Source organism: Simochromis diagramma, unplaced genomic scaffold, assembly GCF_900408965.1.
Source record: "Simochromis diagramma unplaced genomic scaffold, fSimDia1.1 OVJJ01000596.1, whole genome shotgun sequence".
Taxonomy (NCBI): domain Eukaryota; kingdom Metazoa; phylum Chordata; class Actinopteri; order Cichliformes; family Cichlidae; genus Simochromis; species Simochromis diagramma.
In genome coordinates, this window is record NW_024387245.1 from 19,292,903 (window position 1) to 19,319,861 (window position 26,959).

The following is a 26,959-nucleotide window of genomic DNA, read 5'->3' on the forward strand; positions in this document are numbered from 1 at the left end:
TATGAACGGCTTTAATGTTGAAAGAGGAATAACATGCGATTCACCTGAAACTAAAATGTGATACCTTGCAAGTGAAATCACTTACAGTGGCATAAAATGGAGGTCCAAGGTCCAATTCTGGTGCTCTGCTTTTTCTGGGAAACCAAAAACGAAGCCATGCTTTACTTTTCTAAAAGCTGTTATCATTGTATTAAAATAATAATAATAATTGTAGTATTTGTGTAAGCTGTAAAACAACATGAGTGTTATGGATTTGGAGACTTACATAAGGTTTACTGTTTGTCCTAGGGTATAGAGTGTGTGTAGTAATAATACACAAACCGTTTCTCTGCCATTTGTGTTTTGATAATTAGCACTGATCATGACCTCAGTGACTTTAATGGGTTTCAGTTGTGCACAGCATTAAGCTAATAGGCTATACACTACACTGATCATGCATTTGAGAGTAAAGTTGGCAGAAATCTTGGAGATAAAGATATGCTGTTTATTGATTTAGTTGATTAATCTTCCACTTCTATGCTCTGCTACTCCTTTGGAGGATTGTTTGTTGACAGTGTTTGCAGGAAAGGGAAATTTCAGCATAGGATCAGTTGATTCGTGTAAGCAGTGAAGGTCGCATTCAGGTTGGTCATTTTTTGTATTTCATAGTCCTTTACATTGCTCCTGAGGGTCCTTGACAAGCTGTCCAAAAACCCTGTGAGAGGATATATGAGCCACCTGCCTAGCCATCTGAAGAAAAAATAGTGTATTCCTTCCTGAATTCCTGAGAAGGTTGGCTGGTGGAAGATGGCAGATTTTTTTTTCTTTTTTTATCTGCCAGTAGCAGTATGTTGATGTGTTTTGACAATGTTGTTTGTGACTGATGGGGTCCTCTGTTGAATAGATTCTGCCCCTGTGCTGTTGAAATGATGGAGCAAAGAGTGGCAACCTGACAGACATAACATGATGTTTCTGACTAGTTATTTTTCTACCTGGAACACTGAGCTGTTGCAGTGATAAAGCATTTTGTACTCTGTCTCACTCTCTGTTTTTTGTTTGTTTGTTTGTTTTTTTTTGTGTGTCTGCATATGTGTGTGTGCGTGTGTGCCAGACCTTTTCCATCGGAGGATACTGCTGAGAATGAGGATGATGTGTACCGGAGCCTGGAGGAGTTGGCAGAGTAAGTCTTCTTTTCACCACAAACTGTTTTTCGTCACCTAGGGGGACTTTGTGTTATTTCTCCGAAGACTTTTCCTAACCCTAAATGTACCCATGAACACCATATATCCTAGCAAACGCTAACTCAGTCGAGGGTGTCCCACATAAAGAGTAGGACAAGGACAACCAGGGGAAAATATAGACTGAAACTGAGTTCTGTAATTTAGATTTTTGTGGCAAAGATGAACACAAAAGACTGATGCACTTAAATGTTGACCCTTTTTAATTGCTAATCATTGATTATAAAGTTGGATGTGGGAGGTGAAATGTTTCGCACTTATGAAATGGCCACAGTGCCAAAGGTTTCCCCCCGGGCCCACAAGTTTTGCATATTTATATGTACATATATTTGTATAGCGATGCCAGGTTCTTTTAATTTTTTTAGGCATTGTTTCAAAATATTCAGATTTATAAAGTTATAAAGTATAAAGTTTTATGTTGCAACAGATAAATAATATACAAACAACAGCTTATTCTGCATCTACTAAAGTATGAGTGATATACAGCATATGGTTGTTTTTCATTTGTTCTTTACTGCCATTTTTATGTATAGTTTTACATTGTTTGTTCTAATCTGAATAGGCTCACATGAACCACCGGTTATATAAAAAAAGCATCTGACTATGTAACAGTTCTCTACCTGTCGGTTATATGTGACGCACCTTGCGAAGTTTAAAAGTGAACTGTGATTGTCACTTCTGCCAATTTCCTCTAACTGCTTAATTACACACGCATAGAGCATTCTGTCACTCTTCCTGTTGCCACAGTAACACCAGCATCACTCCAGGTTTAGCTGCCTCTATACCTCCTTCAGTAACGGGTTGCCTGGTTTGGTGCATATTAGGTGGGTTGGTGGGTTTTTCTGTCTGTGAAAGATGTGCTCAGAGTTGGCAGCGATGACAGCAGCCGCTTGACTCGGATTAATGGAAAATAATTAGTTAAAGGCTTTGAGAATGGTGTCATTCATCACAGAAAGAGGAGAGCGAGTTATAGAAAGGCGAGCATGCGAGCTATAGATATATGCCCGCTGAATACATAATCATCCTTTAGCATCTTCTCATGCACCAGAAGAGCAGGGCTAGCCAAAAAGGCTAGTAATGGATTTAATTTCAGATATGAAGCCCTGAAAACTTGGAACATGGGCTTTTACCATGGAAAATAAACTAAAGGGAAAAAAAAGAAAAGAAAAAGAGCATACTGAGAGGCTGCTTTCCTTTTTTTGTTTTCCTTTTATTTAGAGAAGGGGTTTTCAAGTAGTGAGACACAGAGGGAGAGCCAAGGTGCACAGATACGGCGTGAGGTGAAAAGGACAGCGTGGATGCAGGCTTTCTAAAAATAACACGGTTTGCTCGCAGATTGGCACACAAATTGTACTCCTTATCTAGTACAGAGCAAAGAACAATGGCAGAGATAAAAGAAAAAAGAAAAAGTTGGATTACAAATGACAGCCAACAAAGTGCAACAGCTTGCAGCAGGAAAAGAGACCATTATGCATGGCAGCAGCTATTTCTAACACCTAACATTATCATTAGGATCCCTGCAAAACTAATTGCAAATCAATAATTGGGTATGCTTTTTGTGAACAGTAAATTTTATATATCAATAAACATTTATTTAAATAGAAAACAGCAGGGAATACTCTGTCAAACTGGCTGAACTGTTATATTGAGCCTGTCTTGTTTCAGTTTATCCACTTTATGGGCTTGCCTCCCTCCAATCTCTGTATTCATGGTGTGTAGCGTGAGTGAGGTTGGTGCGTTTCTCTCTGCACATTCTTCTTTATAAACTTCAATTCTGTGTGTGGGAGAACAACTTATAAATCATGTTTGGAGCCTACCTAAGAACTGTGGTGTATAATAAAAAAAAAAAAGTCAATCTTATTCAATGCTCCCTGTGTTTACCGTGGTTCTAAATACACCTGAAAAGTGACAGTGGTGTGCACTGTCCAGGTTGCTGAAATTACTGCTGAAAGATGCGCTGGTTTTAGTCAGTGTGTACCTCAGTAGCAACAATAGCCCAGCACAGCAAACAGTCACAGGCGTTCCATTATGACACTTATCGACTGCACTAGTGTCTTGCCTCTAACTTTTAACCTCCAAAATGTCCTTTCTCCACTGATGGGTTTTAGCCTCTGTAACCATGGCAGCAGGTTGAGTTAATCTTTTCTGTTTCCTGAAATGGTCAGTGGTGTTGTAACACTTTGCTCTTTGTGTAACCTGTAGGTCCAGAGGGCTGGGTCTTATTAAATTAATCATGCTGCTCTCTTGTGCAGCTGCTCTTGACCTTTTCCACTGAACATCTATGCATTTAGTTTCACCAATGGACACAAGCATAATTGATTCATCAGCATGTCCTTCACTTAATACAGTTGGACACAGTAGCACATAGGCCACGCTAGCAATAACCCTGCTCTCAGAGGCTTATTAATTAGTCTGAAGTATTGATGCGCACGTAATTTACGACGGGTGCGTGACTGAACTGCGAGAGTGAGAGAGAGGACAGCGATACTCCTCCCGCAGTAATAATTTTTATGGATGTAAAACTATTCTGTGCAACAAGCATCCCAGTGGAGGAAAATAGTGCAATGGCAGGACATATGGTGTCATAAAAACAACAGCATGTAGGAAATAATACTGCAATATTGTCACCAAAAATATTAAGTGTGGAAAAGAAAAGCTGTGTGGGAAAAGTAAAACAGAAATAATACAGCAAACAATAGAAATCAATAGCACTGCATCATTAAGTTTGGTGGGTGCTAACCGCGTTTGACCGATGTCTGTAAAAATGGATTTTGACTTGAGTTTTAAAAACTGACATTATGTCGGCTGAGATGAAACGGCTGCTCTGGCCGCTCATGTGGGAATGAAATCAACCTTTTATGACTTGGTGAAGTTCAGAGATTGTGTTTAATGTTTTTTTCTTAATTCACAATTGTCAAAGCTTTTGCAGGTGATAGAGTCTCTCCTGAACGCAGTGAGGATGACAAAGAGCTCGTGCCTGCTTGGCGGAAGTTGTTTTTACTCATGAATTGCAGACGTCGTCACGTCACAGCGGTCAAGTTACCCTTTTTTACACATAACACACAAGGAGAGAGAGAGCTCACATCAGGCACATTATCACCCCTGCAAATACTGCTTGATGGGTGCTGCTGGGGTAGAGTGAGGCGGCAAGACATGTGATGGCCACTTCTCGATTACCTGAAAATTGCATGTGTCATTTTAGGCATGTGACGGTTTGTCGCAAGAAGATTTCCATAATTACAATATTATGGCCGAAGAATGTCAAATGATACTTTAAGCAGTCATTATGGGCTAACCCAGAAATGTTCAGTGCAAATGAATGGAATGGAGATTCCCTGATAGGTGCACTTATGGTTTATTTGTATATGATGATTTGGCATTCTGCTGGACTGTGTCTGTTTCCACAAGTATACTGTATGACTCCGATAGAGGCCAGCCTTCATCCTAATTGAGGTCTCACAGGTTAATATGTTAAACTTTGTGCCTCTCCCCTCTGGCCTTCTCAAGTCAAGTCCTCACATCGTTTAGCTGAGAGTTCTTCCCATCTGGAATGACTCCATCCTGGAATTGACAAACCATGAAATCAGGGTGGATCGGGCACAGTCGCCAAGGGACTCTTGCTCTGCGAAAGGAACGCATAGATTTCCATTCCGAAGCATGCACTGTCACAAACCTTTTGTGTCACTCTTTTGCAGTTTATTTTGCTCCATTAATCCCTCAGGCAGGTTGACATGAAAAGTCAATAACATGAAGTGAGCTCAGTTAAGGTTTGTTTTTTTTTTCTTTCTTTTCTTAATGCAAGGTATTAAGTAGCATCATGTCTCTAAATGACTGGTATTACATAGTAATAGTATTTATCATCTTTTAATCTTTACAATCAAGGAGAGAAACTGTGCTATTAATGATGTCATATGCATTGCTGCCTCTTTGGAAATAGTACAGTATTGATTCCTCTAAGGTTATCAGAATCTGTGCCCGAGGGTGTTGATTTCAGGTGCTTTCCCAGTTTTTTCCGTCAAACTAATGTTTTATATATAGCCAAGATTTCTTTCTATACATTTCCAAAGTATATTAGTGTCCCCGTGATGCAGTATTTTATGCAGTGTAGTGAAACTTTCCCTGCTCATATGCACATTATCAAAATGCGGTCAATGTACTATAGCGAGGCATATTTGTGGCTCTAAACCTTAAGGGAAGCTCCAGGTTCCATTTATAGTACCTTGCCCCAATATCTGTGCTCTCCTCTGTGGTATATGTGCCAATCCCACAGGGTTTTTTTTCCCACATCCCAGCGAGCTAAACTACTGCCCCATTTATTCTGATTTTGAACTGCATAGATGCAGTTTAGTAGCTACAGTGTGGAGGGCCAGAGCTGGAGCAGAATATTGAAGCAGTAACAAAGAAAAACAACTTTTGAAATTCAAATAAAAATACACAAAGCAGCCAAGCCTTCAGAGACATGTGCTCAGTAGCTCAGATATGATGAGTCACGTTCTACTACCCCCATGTTAACTCTATGTCATTGAAGGCCGGAAGCACATTACAGCAGGCCAATTGCATGCAAGCACACTAGACAGCCTTTAGCCTGTCACTGTGTAATCAGAGAGAAAATCAGACCCAATTTGTTAGTCCTTAGGTCCTCTACTTCCATTCCTTAATCATTCACTGTGATGGTTACACATGTGTACATGCACATAAATGCAATTTTTATTAAGTATAAAGAAATAAGCTGTATAATTCTCATGTGACTTACTAAACTAGATAGAAAGATCTTACTGTTTTCTTGCTCTCTCCCTTTCTAACAGTGTGTGTACACACACACATACCCACAGTGTATACACACACAGATTTGATTGACTACACATACTATGTTGAACAGCCACATCATTAAAACCATCTGCTGGGTGGGTATATTGCTTATATTGGACCAGAACAGCACAGACGGTCCCACCTGGACGTTTGCAGCCAATGCTTGACGTCTTGCGTCTTGTCAGGCAGGACCTCTGTGGCTCAGGATTGTACCCCCCAGTCCTCTCAATTGCATTAAGATTTGCAGAGATTGGAGGCTGGATCAATGCCTTGGGCTGTTTCGTTGTGTTCCTCAAGCAGTTCTGAGGAGGTATTTGTGGTGTCCTGTGCTAGTAAAACCTTTATAGCAGCATCCTCCCCCAGGGGATGTGCTTGTTCTTGAACAATGTCGGTGGGTGGTGCATTTCAAAAGGAAAATACATACAAATTCCAGGACCCAAAATTTCCCAGCAGAAAAATGCTCAGCAGTGTGGTAATGATTGCTATTTACTTTACTTGTTACTTGCTTTAACATTAATGATATGACAACTGTTGTAAAACACCTCCCTTCCAATGTTGTCTCAATGCTATTTTGCAACAATCTGTTATAATCAACAAGGAAAATATCATAATGAATATTGGTTGTCTAAATGCAAGCAAGATAAAAAATATTGTATATCTGTTGGCATATAAGTAAAACACATATTAGTAAAACTTGGCATGATGTTTTGAATATGGATCGAAATAAGAAAGAAGAAAAGTTTAGCTTTCATAATCAGTTACGCATCTGGTTCATCAGTATAATGCAGTAATTACTCATTAATCATTAATAAGAACATGCATACATTTTGAACTTACTTGCTAAAAAAGATCAGTGACAAACTGAATAACTAAGAGAGATGAAGAAGCTAACAGATGTTAACAAATGTTCCAGTGAGCCAAACCTTCTCTAATAGATAAAAACGAACTAGATATTACAAACTTCCTATTCGATCTCTTAACAGGCAACATTCATGTCACTGCACTAAACCTCCCTCATATAAAGCTCTTTCTGAGGAATTAAACAAAAGAATATGTGAATTACTGCTTTCCAAAGAGCCTTTCTGTCATGGCGCTCATCTGTGTCTGTGGAGAGTGCTGTAGTCTCAAAGTTCAGAGAGGAGATACTGAAGGGACAGCATCAGGTGGCCATTGTCCTCCCACGCAGCCTTCTCAGTATTCAACATGAGACACTTTTACTTAATGAAGAAAGATGGAGCGCAGTGCTGATAGTGAACCAAGTCACCTCAATTAAAACTTCAAACGCACCTGAGCACCAGCATTACGGTAGAGCTGCATATTGGATTGAGGGCATTTCTCTCACTTCGCTTTTTTTTTTCTCCCCTGACAGCAGTGAAAGCAGGGATGCCACTGCCTTGATGGCACGTGTAGAAGGTCACATCACAGTGGATGGAATCCACCAACCTACAAACAAGATTTCTTTTCTTTTTTTTGTAGACCTGTGCTACAAAATCTCGTTTTCAAATATGCATGAATTAATAAATCTTATGAAAGCTCAACAAAATAACCAATTTCAGTGATCTTAAAGGGGAATTAGGATTTTGTGGTCCGGATCTGGTTGTTTTGGTATAACGGCAGCCGGGTTATGGCCCCCATTAGCCAGACTGCAGTGAGGTTTGTGCTTCAAGAATACACAAGCAGGCAGGTTTATGTGCTAGGGATCACATGCACATCCATTTGGAGGATGCAGCATTCATCCAAGAAGAGCAAACCCTCTTCTTTCTTGTTCTCACTCAGAGAGGTCAGAGTACAAAACAGCATCCCCTGAGCTGGTGTTCTGCTCAAGGACATTCAAAAAGAGCGGATGCTCGCTGAGCCTCAACCTTAGGCCTCCTTTTCCGGAAGAATTCAGGGCAGCGAAGATTGGGAACTATAACAAAAGATGGAGGTGGATGGTACATTTGTGTGTCTTGGTTGTCAACCCTCACAGAAACTGGAGTTCAGCACAGAGCGTGGAAGCAATTAAGATCATTTTTTTTTCCTTTAGTGACTAAATTTGCATCCCTTTTGGGAGTCAGACCACCATTAAAGTTAATAACACAGACATATTTTTAGATGCATATGATATTTCCCATGTTCACCATGAATAAATGTCCATATATTTGTTTAGAAATCATGATCAAAGCACCCTTCAGAACCAAGTACAGTAATTAATAGCTTATTCATCGTGCTCTAAACTAATTATAAAAGATTGGGCTTCATCACTGAAGTTGGCTGAATCTATGGCAACTTATTGTAATACAAGAACATTACGCTCCCTGTGTCTGAATACAGCCTAGGTAAATGGAATTTTGTTTAAACAAGCGAGCAAGTTCAAACAGTTGCCCTCCGTTATTTAGCAGGCAACTCTACCTTTATTTATTTACAGTATTTAATCATTTATTTCCCTTTTGCGACTTAAAGCTCCCTTCTTATTAACTGCATCGAGATGGGCCCTTTGCCAAAGTGTTTTCCTGCTGCGGGATCCCTGCCGCCTCAATAAGTTTCCCAAACAATAATTGCTTATACGGAGCAGGGGGAGACACAGTTTTGGCTCACAGAGCATGAGAATCTTTCCCAGGAGATCCTCCTCTCCACAGTAACTGTCGGTGCTCTGCTGGCTGCTTGCCTAATTAAAGGTCAGTGAGCTAGCTGGGTGCCAAAATAACATAAATACATTAAAGAGAGATGCCACTTCATAACTTATTGGGGCTTTGTGAACACCAGGTTCTGTGTTCCCTTGCCTGGATCACTAGTATCCTTCAGGCAGGGCTTGTTAAGGATAACAAGTTAGTTCACCTGCTCTGTGCACTCAAAGAAGTTTGACGTGGAGGTGTGAGAAGAGACTGTTTATCATTTGGTTTTGAAGGTTGGTGGTTAGATGGACTTGTTCATCTAAAGTGCATGTGTTTTCCCCCAGTGAACATGACTTGGGTGAGGATGACATCTATGACTGTGTGCCATGCGAGGATGATGGGGATGACATCTATGAGGACATCATTAAAGTGGAAGTACGACAACCCATGGTGAGAACTCCTGTTTGATCATTAAGGACTTTTTTTCTTTTCACAATTACTGATTGCGGTTTTTTTTTTTTGTTGTTTTTTAATATTCTGTACAAATGTGCTACGTGACGGTCTATGACTAAATCACTGCAACTCTCCCCACTCTTTGGAAGAATTTTCTTTTGCATGATTTCATTTTACCATAACGAATTGCATTACAGGAATGCAATGAACTAATAGTGCCAGAGGAAACACCCCCACTCACTTTTAACTAGCTTTAGATTATTTCTGTGGTCGGCCTTGTCATTGTCGTACGGTATCTGCATGACATCGTGTCTCTAAACTCAACTGTAGCAGATGTCTCTTTCATAATCAGTGACAAATCTTTACTTCTGACTTGCTCTGCTTTTCTCATGCTGCAGATCAGATACATGCAGGTGAGTGCCACTGTGCTTGTGACTCACAACACCCTGTCAGCAAATTCCCTCCACCACCTTATTTAAAACCAACTCCTAGCATCCCAAGAGAAAGATCTGCCAATTAAGTTACTGACCGTTGGACCGATGGTGAACGATACCCCATCTGGTTCAGTCTGACTCAGAGCTAGTGACTTCAGCTCTGTGACTGCAGCGCTGACTTCAGCTAGCATCGCCAGCTGCCACACTAAAGCAAATAAACAATATGCTGCTGGCTTTGAACCCTACTTCTCGGATTGGTTGATCCTGTGCTGGCCTAAGGCCTGGAGTGGACTTGTATTTTTGCATTGTTAGTGCCAGTTTTCGTATTACCAGCACTGGTTATCAACAGCCAGATCTACTCCAGATGGCTTAGCTATTAATTCCTCAGGGTGCTCATAATCATACTACAACATAAAAAAGGAAAATCTATGGAAACAAAGCCTATGTGTGTGGGTGTGTTTCGCCATGATCAACAGGGTTTCTCACTTACAGTATACTGTTCTTTCAACAAAGCATGCACATACATACACATCTGAAGATGGAGACATCAGGCCCTCTGTAGAAGTTTGACTCTTTTTCACATCTTAACTTGGCTCCATCACAGCATGCCTGCTTGCATTGTTTTGCCTTGACAACGTTGGATTCATGTACATTTCTTTACACATGTCTTCTTAAACCAGCTAACCCACACATACAGTGATGCTCAAAAGCTCATTATTTTGCATCCTTCTGTCATAGCCAGTGTCATCACCATCTCTAGCCATGGCACCAGCTGTGCTAAATATTTAGAAATTTATCTTTAACATAATCAGATACATTAAAAAAAATCCTTCCCAGAAGGATGATTCTGTTCATCTGGATGTATAGCTTTCAGTGGGAGAAACGTTTCATCACTCATCCAGTCTCAGCTGACTGCAGGTTTCCCCAACCCTATGAACAATAGTTACATAACCACTGTTTGTAAAGTTGAGGAAACCTGTGGGGAAAACTCTGTTCAGCTGCCTGCAGTTGAACAGAATCACTTCTCTGGATTATTGAGCATGTATCAAAACATGTCTAATTTTACATTTATTTCCGCTTGTTTAACAGAAAAACAACAATAATTGGGTGTTAGATTTTTTTTTGGGGGGGGGGGGGGTTAGATTTATTCCTACTGTCTCAGCTTTTAAAAAATTTCTTAAGTGTGGAAAAATCATAGGCTACATAAAAAAAAGATGTTGATGATGAAGGGTGGATCATCCTGGCAAAGGAAAGCACAGCTGACTATAAGTTGTGTAAACTGTCAGATGAAGTCTAAATTCATTTTGTCAGTATTTCATTATGTTTGCAGAGTAAAGGAGTTTACATGCAAATTGACTAAAAGTGACTGTGTTGGAAGACTGCACTGCATTATCTCTTGCTGATAATGCAAGTCGACGGCCTTGATGGATTACACGACACAAACACTTTGTCATAAGTCTGCTTTTCATACAGTTGGGAATTCATAAAAACAACAGTCAGCTCTTATAGCAGTAGTGTTATACAAAAATTTCTAAAAAAAAAATTTCAAGCACAGGTTGAAGTAAAGTGTTGCAGAATTTGATGGAAACATCAAAACATTGTGTGGTCCTTTAAATTGCAAACTAGTGATGCTGACCCTGTTATTTTAGCCTTTAATGTATTCTTAGTAACATATAAAAAATAATGACTGAAACAATTAGCAATATATAACTGTTCAAAGTGATCGTCGTCACTGATTATTTTATCTGATTCTCACTGCAGAAAATGGGTATGACAGAAGATGACAAGAGAAACTGCTGCTTAGTGGAGATTCAGGAAACTGAAGCAAAGTACTACAAGACTTTAGAGGACATTGAGAAGGTGAGTTTACAAATACAGCTCTATTTGAGTTTCTGATAAGCGTGCATTTTCCCTTTGGCACAACCATGCAATGCTTGAATTTTCCTTTGTCACTTCTTTGTTGGTGGTTCAGACCTTTGGGCCGGGTCACAGCATGGAAATGTCATATATATTTGAACACAAGTGTCATGGACGTAGATCAATATGATTATTATTATCTCAGCTTTCAAGGATGACGCTGATCCCTAAGCCTTTAAGTACACATCACATATGAGAGAACATACTCTCAATGTGTCGGGGAAAAATAAATATTTCTGAAAGAATTAATCATAAAATTTGTTTATATGCATGCTTCTCCACCCACCTTAAAGGCGTTTTATTCTTTGTGTGTTGAAGTTTATCACAGGTGATTGTTCTTACTCCACACAGTATTTGTATGAAAGAGTGTAACGATCATCTCCGGCAAAGAGAAGGGAGCAGCGTTGGATTATATTTATTCACAAGGCTCTGCTGCAAAGATTGCCTGCTCTGTGATTACATTTAAACACAGTAATTATATCAGGTCATTGTAACATTAGCTGTGACTTATTCACATCAAGCTTAGAAAAACTGATTAATACTTTGCTGCCTACAAAGGTAATATACTACAATAAAAGTGAAGCTGTTCATTTTTATTAATCATAGTTTTTATTTTACTTTTATTTTATTCACTTATTCCACTAGAACTTTTTAAAAGGTTATATTTATTTTTCTGCACCTACCCTTGCACATTATTTTCTTATTGTCTGTAGTGCTGTGCAACAATCTTGAGTCACTTTCATTTCTTTATATTTTCTTTGCAGGTAGCCAGACTATTTTTTCTATTTTTTTCTATTTTGTTTCTTTTGTGTGTGTGTGTGTGTGTGTGTGTTTTTTTTACTGGTCTTCAGCAACAGGTCTTTTTCAGTGACATTTTTAGTACAGTCCTTTTAGCTGACTGACTTTCAAAATAATTTGAATAGTTATTTAAGTCACTTAAACGACTAAAGCAAAAAATAGTTCAGGCATTAAAAAGACACCTAACTCGAGAACCACTGCTGTCTGCACATAGCAGACAACTTGGCAAAAAAATGGTTTAAAATTTTATCTTTAGACATTTTGTTAATAGTAATCTAGAAAAACTAGTAAACAATATTAAAAAAGAACCACATTAAAATAAAATAAAAATAAATGAAACCTAATAAAACCTAAATAACAAAAGAATGCCAGGAGGCCCAACTGAGAAAGAAACATTTTAAACTGCTTTAAATGTCTTGCAAGAAGCCCTGAGAACATCCTAAAGACTAAAAGAATTACAAGAAAGCTTTTCTAAGAGAGTTCTGTCTGTCTTGAATTATAAATTTGGCCACACCAAATACTGGCTGTCAAGTTCAGCAGAATTGTACAAACCTTGTTTTTCCCCTATATTCTATATTTCAGTTTATGTTTGTGTGTTTCAATAAATCACTACGCCTATTTTGGATTTTCCTAATGAAAAATAAAAAAGTGGATTCAAGACTTTTTCACATTACTGTATAATGTGTCTTTGTGGTACGTGTCTGTCTGTCTGACTAATTACAATAATAATAATAATAATATTTAGCAGATGTAACACAGAAAGCCAGAAACAGCCGTGACTCTCTCCCTGCTGACACAGTTTCTTTAATTGAGTTAGCATATTTAAAACATTCACTTTTCACGCTACATTCACGTAATTGTAGCACAATTGGTCACAATTCATTTTAGCTTATTAGGGAATGACACTGAAACATTCTCACAGTTATCCAGGACTAAAGTCTCGGTGTGTCTTCTGAATATGAGCCGTGAAGTTTGCTGTTGCAGAGAGGAGATTTAGCACAGGACACACAACATTTTACAAAGTAGTATGATTACCGTTTACCGAGAAAATCAAAAATAAACATTCTGTCTATAACAACAAATTTTCTGTGCTCAAAGACTCAGATCCTCACACGCGCACACAAACTGACGCGTACGTTTGAGCTTTCACGGCGTAGTAATAAACCATCGCTGAGATCGGCGCTGGTATCGCATCAGTTTCCGCGTTGACAGATTTCATTCACGATTTCATGGAGCGCCACAAATCATCCGCTCCGCTAATTTCATTAAACTAAATGTGCATCCTGTGTTTCCCACACCAGACCAGCACAAGTCTAAATTAGAATAAATAACCTTCTTATGATCAGAGGACTCGTTAAGCTTAATTGAGTTGGGGTTAATAAACCCAGTTATCTTTGCGTTGCTTCTTAGTTGATCTATTTGTTATCATTATGATGATGAAATGTGACAACCATAAAGCAGCGTTAGAGAAATAAAAAGCATATTTTTTTCCTCTCTAAGCATAAGTGGGCTTCGTAAACAACAGCTGTATGTATTTATTGCACACTTAGCCCTCAAAAAGATTTTTTACAACACAGCCTGATATTTTTGTGGGTCATTTTCACAGATCTGTGAACTGTTCACACATGACATGAGAGAAAATGCCAGTTATACTGCTCGTTTGTAAAAGGGAAATCTGTGGCTATTCAAAAAAAAACCAAAAAACATAAAATCACCAATTTTCTTTTTTTTTTTTCCTTTCCTCAAGAATTACATGATCCCACTGAGGCAAGTCTTGAGTCCACAGGACATGGAGGCTATCTTTGTAAACCTGGAGGTGAGTAACCACTCTACGAGACAACATAATGCCAGTGCGGCACACCTGGATGCGTTTCACACCAAGCGAATAACTCGATATGTGTATGGATGGCTGAAAGAATGATGGGATCTATTGTTTATATTTTCTGTATATTAAGGGTGCAAAGCTGTGAAAATTCATGCTTTGCTTTGGGCTGAGTGTGTTGTCATTGCTCAGTGTTTTCGTCACGGCCAGAGTAGAAAACAGTCAACATTCCTGCCGAGGAAATATGCCTCATTGGTGTAAAATACCACCACGCACTCTGGACCACATGTGGTATAGAGTTGCATTAAATTATGTTAATGAGTCACACTGTTTTGCTGACCTGTAACACACAAAGCAGCTGTAGTTTATTTGAGTCTCTCCTATAATGAGTATTTATAGTTTAATTTGGCCCTGAACTGTAAATACTCATTGTGTTTGTTTTAATGTGTGTCACAGTATTGCCCAGCTTCTCCCAGGTTTATGCATTATGTCTGACAGCTGCAGACTGCTTATGGAGATTTGAAAGTGGTGATAAAGTAGCAGGGATTCATACTTGCTTGTTCACGAGAAATGTTGAATAATCTTGGGTTATAAAATATGTTAAATAACTGTAATATTCAATAAATGTTTAGCCACCTTTGTGAAAAAGGTCTATACTGCTGATCTCCTCTGTTCTCTTTCTCTGGGACATAGAAGCCACATAGACGCACAGCTTTCTGGCAATTAGGCAACATAACCTAAATAGCAAAGATGATCACATTCAGAAGGAGTGTGTTCTCCGTCTCTCCTAAAAATACAACTTCTCAACTATATCTTCACTTGGCAATCTGAACTAATTAGAGTTTAATATAGAGGGCAACAATGTGTACTAAATGTTTCAAGATAAGTTCTTGTATCAGTTAATTAAACTTTATTTGCACCTTTCATCCTGGTTGCACTTTGAAGTGCTTCACACAGGACCAAATAGCTGAAAATCTGACAGAGCATTAATGCAAATATCTAATCAGCCACTCAGATGGCAGCAACCCAGCACATTAAGGCATGTAGACACGGTCAAGACCTGCCGAAGTTTAAGTAGAGCACCAGGGGCTGAAAGGTGATTTAATGGACTTTCAATGTGGTATGGCTATTAGCTGCTGGACTGGTTGGTCTTGGTATTTTAGACACTGCTTATTTGGCGGGCTTTTTTCCACACACAACTATCTCTAGGGTTTACAGAGAATATTCTGAAAAAGAGAAAATATCCAGTGAGCAGCAGTTGCCTGTGAGAAAGTGCCTTGTTCATACCAGAGGTCAGAAGAGAATGTCCAGGCTGCTTCAAGCTGAGCAAGGCAACAGTAACTCAAATAGCCACTCGTAATAACCAATGAATGCTGAGGAGCACCTCCGAATACAACGAACCTTGAAAAAAGATCAGTTACTGTAATAAAGCTACTATTTGCACAGCCTCACTACATTTTCTATAGTACCAGACTGGAAAAGTTGTCCGGTCTGATGAGTCTCAATTTCAGCTACAACGTTTGGATTGTAGGATCATAAACAACGTGAAACCATGGATCCGTCCAGCCTTGTGTCAATGTTTCAGGCTGGGGGTGATGATGAAATTCTACTTTCTTTTTATTGTTATTTTTCCTTTAGGATGTGATCAAAGTCCACTTTGCTCTCTTGCGAGCCATTGAAATGAACATGGTCAGTGGAGGAAGCGGCCTGGGGAAGATCTTTCTCGACTTCAAAGAAAGGTTGGTATCCGGACATTGCCGTGTTGTGTTTGTTCATAGACATCCTGTGCTGTTCTGTGTTCTGTGCATGGGGTGTTAAAATCCACTTATAGTTTAGAAGCTGTGGCATTTTCTGCCTTTACTTTCAAATTTAGGAAGCAGCATCAAGTTGAGGATCCACGGATCAGTGGATTGAAGGGATTAGTGTTCAAGGAAGAAGTCGATTAAAATGAACCGGTTTAATGAAAAAGCTGAGAGAACATGTACACCATTGTTGTCCATCAGAGTGTATACTCAAAGGATTGCATTAGCTTGTCCAAATTATATTCCTTTATATTAATCTTTCCACTTATTCCACCACCATCTATCTATTTTACCCACGTATTAGCTGTTCTGTGATTTCTACTGTCAGGTGCTCAGGATATATATTCACATTTAAAAACAACAGAGCTGAAAACTGCCTAAACATTTAACAAATATCTTAATAAATGAATATCTGTTTGAAGCTAATCATAAACAAATTCCCAAGGGCAGTAAAAATAATTTTCTCTGTTTCTGAAAATAGGTCTCAGTCAGTATTCAGAGCTGTTGCCAAATATCTCATTGTTTCACTTGGTTTAATAAATAATGCTTTACAAATTAATACGGAAATGACTTGATGAGAAGGTGTTTCCAGCAGTGTGGAGATTATGAAACCCAGTGAACAGTTAAAGCTGGGGGTTATTGGCAAACTGGATTTTCTCTCAGATGATCTCAATCTCGCCCAGCTGTGGAGCAACGTGTGGATAATTTGCATCCCTGAGGGGAGCAATGATCCCCGCTAAGGCGACTGCTTCATAGCTAATGGTAATGATGATAGCTTCTGGTCTCGTTTATGATTCCATACAGTGCTATGGATGTGGCGCTCTTGCGAATAACACAGCCATTACGGCGTGAAAGCGAGTCACACAATGCACCGCATGTGTTACCTGTCCCTGCATCCATAAGTACATTTTCTATTCCTCTGCACAGTGATAGCACAGATACTTTTCCCTCCTCTCTGATGCTTTTAACCGAAAACATTCACAGCACTTCTCTGGGTGACATCAGTTTGCATAGGTAATAGGCTTTTTTCGGGCCTCTTCTTTAAGCCTTAAGGGACCATGTAACATAAAATCGGTTTGACATAAGGGACTGTATTTCTGTTAAATGACAGAGACAGGCACATACTGTCTCCCTCAGCCTCATACATGCATCCACAGTCTTACTGTTTCTCCATCCTCATTAAGCTCATCTTACTCCCTGGTCTGATTCAGCAATGGTAGGAAAACTTAATCTGACCATAGGTCACTAAAGGACAAGGGGAGGTTGTCACGTGATCAGACGTCTGTGGAGGCACGTAGAGCTGTTTTAAAAGTACAGGAAGGGACGTCTCATTGGAAACATCTGTAGTTACACCAATTGTATTGTTTACTGAGGAAATATGGTTTAAGTTTCTTGTTTTTATATATACCTATATATCCATATATATATTTTCCATCTGTATCAATACTGGATAATATACTATATAATAATATACTGGAAGAAGAAGAATCTACATCTTTATGAACATGCCTGCAGGCTTGTCCTACCCATTAAAGTGCCTGTAGCACTGGTCACTGTAAGATGATAAGTCTCACAGTCAGAATTACAGTTTATTGTAAAAGTGTTGGATGGAACATTGGACAGGCGAGTCAATTTATTTCACACAAGACTGGGAAGAAATCAACCTGTCAGTACGCGCTATCCTGTATGATGGACAATGTGGTGTTGAAGCAAAGAGCTCCATGACACTAAAATCAAATGTTGCTCTACACTAAGATTTCCACTCTTTTGAACAAACAGAATGGCATTAAAGGGGCACATACAGTGCTGTAAAAATTAAATTTAGTTCAATGTTATTTAAACTGGATCACTATATAAACACATTTTATTTATATAAAACCAAATCAAAGCGAAGGACCTTATTTTGTAGGGTAAAGACCCTGCAATAATACAGCGAAAACCCCAACAATTAGACGAACCCTTTTGAGCAAGCACTTGGCAACGGTGGGAAGCAAAAACTCCCTTTTAACCAGAAGAAACCTCTGGCAGAACCAGGCTCAGGGAGAGGCACCCTTTTGCCAAGATAGGTTGGAGATGTATTTGCCCCCTTGCTGATTTCTTTTTTAATTTGTTTGTATGTAACAAATTAAACTAATTTAAGTGAACAAGGAAAAAAATATCTAAATCTACCTGGTTCTTTGTGAAAAAGTAATGTCGTCTTGTTACATCTGGCATAAAACTAACACAGCATTTCATAAAAACAACATCGTATCAACATGGTGGTGGTGGTGTGATGGCAGGCGGCTGCTTTGCTGCTTCAGGACTTGGATGACTTGTGAAGCTGATGGAACCAGGAATTCTGTCTCTACCAGAAAATTCTTAAGGAGAGGCTTTCAGTTCAAGAGCATTTGGGTTATGCAGCTGGACAATGATCTGAAACATCCCAGCAAGTCCATCTCTAAATGTCTAAAAAAAACAACTCAAAAAACAACCAATTATTATTTCCCTATGTGAAAACGTAAACCTTTGGGATAGATTTTTTCCCCTTGATACATAAGATCATCATTTTAAAACTGCATTTTCTATTTACTCAGGTTTAAAAAAGAAACCAGACAGGGGACAAATGCCTATTCACAGCACTATACAATCTGCATGTTGTTTGGTAAATGGTTTTTAAACTTCTGCTTCTGCTTCGTTCCATTTATATACAGATTTCCTAATTACATACGATTCATTGCTATTTACCATTACCAACATTTGTCACAAAAGAGATGCTGGGTTATTTTAAGACCATTCATTTGATTTGAGGAACCTTTACGTCAGAAGCCTTGACTTTCTCACTATGATTGACATGTAGACCGTCCTCATTATGAGCCACAGTGGTGTCTTGTCTCGCCATGGCGATAGACAACAGTGACCAGGGGATTTTTATTCACACAGCAACGCTCTCTTCATTCATCTTGGCAATTTTCTAAGGACCTGGCTTTGCATAATAAATTTGGTTATCTATGCTTGTAAGTCCCTGTGACCTTTACAACAATGTGCTTGTATCGTTTTTTTGCCTCACGTTGGTGCCAAAGATGAAAAGCTTTTTTTTTTTTTGTATTGGTCTGAATGCCATGCTGAAAATGTCACTGGTTTATATGCTCAATTCTTAAACAGTCAGAACCAGGCAGAATGGAAAAGTACACTCAGAGGAAGCTCTATAAACTAAATGGGCATCTAAGTGCCCTCTTGTTGATGCACTCATTTGCAACATTCCCCAACTCATTTCCGGAGTAATCTGACTCCCTGATATCCATGCAGTGCCTAATCATGGCCATGCTATGAGGCTCTTTAGTGGAGGTCTTTGCTCTGTGTTCTCCTCCATTTGCTGTGTGCTGGATATGTTGAGTAGAGGTGAGAGGGTCCCAATGCCATGTGTCAGAGAATATTAGCTAGTTCCACAGCCTGTCACTTCTGCTTTGCTGGGAGGTTTCCTCACTTGCCTGACTCGCCTCGCAGGGCTCCACAAGGGTGGGGGGTGAAGGCTCAGAGCACATCTACTCAAAATTGCATTTCCTGTGAGATAACATGCACTATGGCGTCAGAAGAGGCCAGCACAGCAGGGCAATATCACCGGCACTTAAAAGAATAAAAACATGAAGTTTCTTCCTGCACTTGCAAACTCCTGTTTATTTATCTACCTTTTTCCTTTTCCTTGCGTGGGCTGCTGCATCCTGCAGGTATGCTAATGGCACAGAGGGAAACTTACCAAACGGTCATTTAATGAATAGAAATATCGTTATTTTTCAGTGGAAGGTAACTATTCACACTGCAGACTTTGTGGTTGACCACTGGGATGATTTCTTCTTCTTGTTTCCCTCGCTGTAATCAGCTTTATAAAAGTTGTTGATGTTATATCTGATATCATCCCCCCCCCCCCCAAAAAAAAAAAAAAATCATAGTCCTATGTACTTCACAAGCCCAGTTAAATGGGGAGGGTAGCATCAGGCAGGGCAGCCAGCCATGAAATGTTTGCCAAATGAAGCATGCAGTTCATCAATAGTACATAAGAGGAACAGCTCAGTTTGAGCAGTTAGGAGACAAAGTTAGAGAGACAAAGCTGAGATGGTTAGACATGTACAGTGGAGGGATAATGGGCAAAGGATGTTGAATATGGAGCTGCCAGGTAGGAGGAAAAGAGGAAAACTGCATAGAAGATTCATGGAGAGGGTTTGTATGACAGAAGAGGATTCTATGGTTAGGGTGAAATGAAGGCAGATAATATGCTGTAGCAACCCCTAAAGGGAGCAACTAAAAGAAGGTGATCGGGTTTTTCCTCAAATCTGCACAGAAGGAAAACAAACAACCACAACACAGTATTCATCAGTGTGCAAACATTCAAGCACAAATTCTTGTGCTTGAATGTCGAAAACTGTTAGTAAACTGTTAGTAATGAATTGTCACTAGTTTTCAGCAATTTCTTAAGAGCCGTGGTTAAGCATTGAGCATATTTATCACCACATCACAGACTAATTAGAGCTGGCTGGGTGAGAAGACTGCATGGATGCTTCAGTGTACTTGTGTGTCACTAGCAGTTTGGTTTCACGATCTCGGTTTAAGAAGATGACAACACTTTCAATTGGCCTCTCACAGTTTAGATAAAAAGCTTGCTATTAAAAATATTAAAAGTATCCAACTTTTGTTGTATCCAAATATAGTTTTTGTGAGATTTAGTGATTGTTGGGGTGATATTTTGGTCATAAAAATATATATAGACATTTTTTTTTCATTTATTGTATAACAGCACCCTATATTTTATTTTATATACATACAGAATTTAACTGGTTGCCTTTTCATGATACTGAACACAAACAGGCTGATGAAATATAGCAATGTAATTGTAAAATAGCAAAAATATTGTACCTCATTTGACACTGTTCCTTGTTACCTGTTAAAATAAGCTTTAAAAATTGTTTGAGTTCCATAAACTTCATTAAAGCTTTGTATAATTACATTTGTACCAAAGAACGCTACACTACCCTAAAGAGCACTCAACCCTAGAAATATGAACGTGATGTGAAGCTAGGATTTTGGAGGGCTAGTAGGTGCACTGAGATTAAACTCAAGCAACTTGGCAATGGACAGGTGGCCTAGATAAAATAAAAGTGCAGCAGAAGCAAAAGCTCGTAGCTAAAATAGTCTCAATGACTTCCACACACTGAAGGATGGCCTTCTGTTAAATTGACTCACACGAGAAAATAAATCAGTCTTTCATTAATTCACTTTCATTCACTTAGTTCTTGTTATTGTTCTGAGAGAAACATAATTTGTTCATTGAATAGTTTGTTTATTAACCCTCTCAGGCTCAAATTACACTTTTTGTTGCTAATGCACAACCAAGTCCTGCAGTGGTACTTCTGAGTAAAAAAAACTCATAAAATATGTATGTGGGGGTAATCAGGTTGTTAGTTTTTAACTGTTGCAAATCGGCAACGCCTGCCTTGAGAGGGTTAAGGCCATGGCTTGAAAAATGAAAAATGAAAAAGAAGCAAGCTCTAGCCCAGGGGTCGGCAACCCTAGGCACACGTGCCTCAGCTGAACAGGTGATGGAGAAACAGGTTTACCTTTTAGGTGACATGAATGAGTTGAAGGGAAGTTATGAACTGTTTCTGAGAGACAAATAACACCAGGATCTTTTTCTAAGTAGCTGACAGCTGGTAACTGTGCAGGGGCGGGTCTAGCAAAGTTTTGCCAGGGGCCCAGGTAGGGCATTAACAGGGAAAGGGGGGCACAAAGAAATACTTTATTCTCATTTAAAATGTCTGGCTGTTATCAAATAATTATCTGAAGCTTACAACCAAAGTTTTTATCTTATGTAAAATGTATAGAAATCATACTTATACCAACAAGACAGCGTTTGTTTTCATTCAAAGGCTTTATGGCTTTAATACCTGGTGGGCCGGTCTTCAGTCAAAATGCCTGGGCTGTTTTTGTTTTTTTTTGTCCCAGTCCAGCCCTGGGCACGACACGCAGTGAATTAATCTGAGAGAGTAAAAAATAAATGGCCGGGCCAGCGGAGCACATTGTAAATCAGCTCGCATAGACACATTAGTTGATGGTATCTTAGCTAACAGCCCCAACTACCAGATTCAACTTGTAATTGGCTAAAAATAACTTACTTACTAACTCACCTACTGGTGAGAGGGACGTTGTTAGCTTTCCACATTCCAACACTTCAAAAGCTTCAGGAGCTTTCCGCTCAGCACAGCATCAGCACCACGGAAATACACGGATACATCCATAGACTCGAGACACAATGCATTTTTGGGACTTTCAGTATGTATGGACATTGTATGCATTGTATGGACCAATGTTTTATTTTCTGATCAAACCAGAAAGCTTTAATGAGCAGCTGGGTTTGTCTCGCATTAACTGGCTGGGTTAATGCCAGTTAATGCAACATCGAAGCAGCTGGAATCCACAGCTGTGCGTGTTCATGGAGTTTGCATTTTCACCTGCTGGACATCACTACCTGACAAGTTTAACTGTCTTCAGAACATTGCAGAGGCCTTATTGACAGTATTTGGCTCTACATATCTGTGTGAGCAGATTTTCTCTCACATGAAGAGTGTCCTCAGGTCTGAATGCTGGACACTCGGAGACCAGAGTTCACATTAACATGTGTGTCTCTGTATTAACAGACATGCCATATTGGCCCAGTTTATTTTTCTTATCAATGTTGTGAGGAGACCATAAATAGCATTTGTATTTTCTGTTGTACAATTCATTTGCTGTTATGGATAAAAAGTCTTTTTTTGTTTCAAAATAGCTGATAACTATTTGCTGATAGCTGCCAACATCTGCAAACAAATATCATTCTATAAAATGGTTCTATATAGTGTGTAACTGTTCATATAGAGCGTTATTAAATTTATTGCTAATGCAATCATGTGGCACACTGACTTCTGAGGAAATTTTAAATGGCACTCGCCATCAGAAAGGTTGCCTACCCCTGATCTAGCCTTTAGGACAGTGTAACCACATTTGCTTGCTGCATAACTTAAAGAGTCGCCATTGTTCTTCATTTTGTTCATCTTCACCACGTTTTTTAACATTTCTTATAATTTCCATACTGAAGTTAAATCGCATCATTTCGTATGCTGCTATTACAAACTCCTTCATGTCCCATTAGGAGCTGATAGCTCACTATAAGATTTGTGACCTGGCACGTACCACTATGTCCTCACTATATCGCACAGTCTTAAAATTGATCAAGGCCACCATTAATCTCAATCACTGTGTCGTCAAAGAGGAGCCAGAGCTGAGGAGAGCTGTCTCCCAGTGTGGATCACATCTTAATCAGGGGCTTGTTAGCCCTGGGCTTAACCATAGCTGGAGCCTGCAGGAGGGGGCCTTATTCAAACCTCTGTCTGAGCTCCAGTTAAAACTCCAGTGATCACCTCTTGTTGATCTCTGCAGGGTTTGACAGAAATGCTGCTTTTAAGGTGAAGATGTTCAGTGTTTCACATCTAGCATAAGTTGCATAACTGAAAAACAGTTTTGTAGCCATGAATTTTTTTTAGAACCACTGGAAGAGAGCAATTAATCATTTTAAAAGAGACTTTTGCTCTAATATTTGAAAGTTGTGTTTTGGGAACACTGCATGCAGAATTTTTGAAATACCCATTAATGACAATTTAAACAGACTTGTCAGTCCAAAGATTTGTATCCTTATTGATTAAAAAACATGAATAGAAATGGTTAACCTTAAGTTAAATATAAAATAAATACATAATATGTGTCACTATGCATAACCAGTTTTGTTTCCTGATTGCATCATTACCAAAGTTCCCTGGATGGTCTGTTTTTAGTGCCTGTTATTCAAAGCTATCAGAGGCTTGATTAGACTTCAGGGTGCCAGCTCTCTACACCGCCTCGCTCGCTTAAGATTCAGATTAAGAGGCCTATGTGCCAACTCTACCAAGCTGTGGGGGGTGGGGGTGGGTTGCACTATACCAGCCTGTGCCAGTGCCCTACTTTGACTGAGTAAGCGCAAAGAATGTTTGCCACGTGCAGTGGCATCCTCCAGGCAAGATGACTTTGAACTCCCTCCCAGCTGAACCCGTAGATCTATGTCAGTGTCCCATTGTAATATCTAATGAACTCAGCTCTCATATCCTCACTACTCAAAATTAAAAGATTGTTTTCCCCTCACACACTGATAAGAGGAGCTCTGCAAACCAACTGATATAAAGCCCTGACTTTCATTAGTACGCTATGATTATAGCTTATTGGCAAGAGCATGCCACCCCTTCAAATATTTCCCTTGGATGTGAATATATTTTTAATTATAATACACTAATTATAATACATTTATTCACACATGCATTTATCTGTACCCGTTAGTGTTAAATGACTCTTAACGTGACTTCCCAAATTGTATTAATAATCTTAAAATGAATACGTTGCCTGAAGGTCCATATACTACCAAAAGATTCTACTTTACAGCTAATTGTAGACATTTTTTACCTGTGTTTTAACAAAGATATTATAAATCTCGTAATTTTAGATGTTAACACAAGACTTATTAGTCGTTATTAATTCTTATTTTTAGACTGCAAACACCACATGGAGGTTTATGGACCCACTTGCTCTTTTCCTCACCGAGGACGAGCAAAAATATGCAAATTATAATCTCAACTGTCTCCTAAAAACATTAATGTTTTATTATTTGGACCTCCAGCATTTCTAAGGCCACAGTGGGACATTTGTGAGTGGATGTAGTCATGATCTTAAAAATAAAATAGCTTTAATAAGAAAGCCTAACATTTCAAAAAGTTGCTTTTGTTGTATTCAAGATTATTCTGGGACTTGTAAATGTTTGTGTCCTTGTACTGTTTCTTTCGAGAGTATCAGCTGTAAACATTTTTATACAGTCCCCTCATATTTCTTCTGTGGATTCCTTAATGAGGATGAGTTGTAACAGAGTAACTGGATTAATTAGTTTTTCACATCCCCAGGTTGCTGATCTATGGTCAGTACTGCAGCCACATGGAGAATGCCCAGAAGAAACTGGACGAGCTAATAGCCACACGGGAAGATGTCAGGATTAAAGTAGAGGTAACATTCATCTCTACACACGTTTAAAATGAATGTCGTACTCAGAAGGAGTTGTATTTGTACCAAATTATCTGGTCTGAGTATTTTAAAAACTGATGATCTGCTAGGATTTTACCACTCATCCATCTCCAAAGTTTGCAGACAATGACACAAAAAAGTAAAAATATGCTGTGAGTAGCATTTGTCAGGGTGAACATACCTTCTTCATGCCAGAGGGCAGAGATCATGGCCAGATTGTTTTCTAGCTGATAATAAGGCAACAGTAACTGAAAAAAGCATGTTACAACCAAGGTATGCAACATCTTCTCTGAATCCAAAATGTGACCAACCTTAAATCAGATGACCACACCATGTGCCGCTCTGGTGAGTCTGGATTTCTGCTGTGACACTTTAATGACAGGATCAGAATTTCGCTTCAAAAAGAAGATGGCATAGATTTATCCTGTTTGTGCCAACAGCTAAGGCTAGTGGTGGTGGACTAATGGTGTGGGGAACATTTTCTTGGCACACTTTGGACCCCTTACAGTACCAACTCAGTGTCATTAAAAAAAAACACAGCCTACCTGAGTATTTTTGCTGATCATGTCCCTCCATTTATGACCACAATGTGCCTGTCTTCTAATGGCTGCTTCCACAGGTTAATGCACCATGTCAAAAAAGCTCACCGGGTTCCAGAGTGTGATAGCCAGCAAAATTATATTTACAAATTGTTAAATGTTCCTGCTGACTCCTGGCACCAGTGTGTGGAGATACATTATTATATTACAGCAGCTGGATAGTTGTCCACCTGTTTTGATATGGCATTGTAGCTAGTGTTTTGCCCATGCACCATGTGCAAACACCACAGGAGAAGAGAAACATATTTCGGTGTATTGCATTACTACCAAATTCATTGTGTGCCAACTACAGAAAAAGGACAAAGTGATGCAGTATTTCTTTTAGAAAGTATACTCAAATCTAAAATTTGATATCAATCCAGACTTGCAGTACATGCTCTGAAGAGTTGTACCAACAAAATAAGCTGCTTTAGAATATGGCCGTTTCAATCAAAGCGCAACTCAAAAGTAAAATTTACTGTTGAATAAACAATGACAATGACTAAATAATGACTTAAATAAATTCATCAGTGGGGCCAAGCTTTGCCTTTGTTAGGCAGAACCTATAATGAAGTCAGATGTAATTTGCATATTTGCCCCTAGAGCCTTAAAAAATTCAGAACATTTTGTTATACTGAACAAAACGGAATATTAACCAAACAGGGGTTGTGGTGGATCTTGGTTGTATTGTTAAATTTCCTTGTGCACAGGAAAAGATGAAACAAGAGAAAAGGAACCTTTACTGTGTAAATCTGGGACATTTTTAGAATCTATGTATACAACAAGATCTCCCCCTCAGTATGTTGCTATGATTTTGTGATGTTATACAGACTGAAAATCCTTAGAAAAGGAATGCAGGATAGAGCGGGATTAAAGCACATTTGCAGTTAGAATGGGAGGACAAGTGGGCCCTAGAGCTGATGAGCACAAAAGGCAATACATATAGCTACACAGAGTAGTAGTAACTGAGATACCCCATTCAAAATAAAGGAGCTTTGTAAAAGGCTAAGTCAGCCTGTTATTGGCTCAGTATAGAAAAGTACTGTTTGTAAAACAGGATAAGCTTTGCTGATATTGCACACTTAAAGAAACTGAGTGAACAAAGATGTACACAGACACCACTGTGAGGGAACCTTATAGGATAATACTAACAAAAGAGCGCTTCTTATGGAGCCGAGAGAGAATTTAGAGATATGCACTCATTTGTCAGAGGATGTCCTCTCTCAGTATGCTGCGTAATTGTGTCACAAATAGCTGGCACAACCAGAGTTTTTGTGCCCTGAAAGAATAAACCGGCCTCATTGCTAAAGGAGTGCCCTGTGAATGTGTGGAAGCAACAGCAGCAACACAACAGTGTATTCTTAAACAACAAATGAATACTTGTTTGTAGGAAATCTACAATGCTGTATTATGCAACATGTAATAACTGTGCC

General features: G+C 39.1%; 1 protein-coding gene across 14 annotated transcripts in view; it reads left to right on the plus strand.

The window, feature by feature from the left end:
- Nucleotides 1–26,959, plus strand: part of vav2 (vav 2 guanine nucleotide exchange factor) — a 202,265-nt gene that overhangs the window by 154,614 nt on the left and 20,692 nt on the right. For 10 of the 14 annotated variants that reach the window (XM_040000307.1, XM_040000308.1, XM_040000314.1 and 7 more), the window contains exons 4-10: nt 1,091–1,159; nt 8,965–9,070; nt 9,472–9,486; nt 11,269–11,367; nt 13,970–14,038; nt 15,683–15,783; nt 24,831–24,930. In XM_040000307.1, coding sequence (XP_039856241.1) covers nt 1,091–1,159; nt 8,965–9,070; nt 9,472–9,486; nt 11,269–11,367; nt 13,970–14,038; nt 15,683–15,783; nt 24,831–24,930 — 559 coding nt within the window. The remainder of the gene's footprint in view (nt 1–1,090; nt 1,160–8,964; nt 9,071–9,471; nt 9,487–11,268; nt 11,368–13,969; nt 14,039–15,682; nt 15,784–24,830; nt 24,931–26,959) is intronic. The other 4 variants (XM_040000310.1, XM_040000313.1, XM_040000319.1 and 1 more) reach the window with 1 other exon arrangement.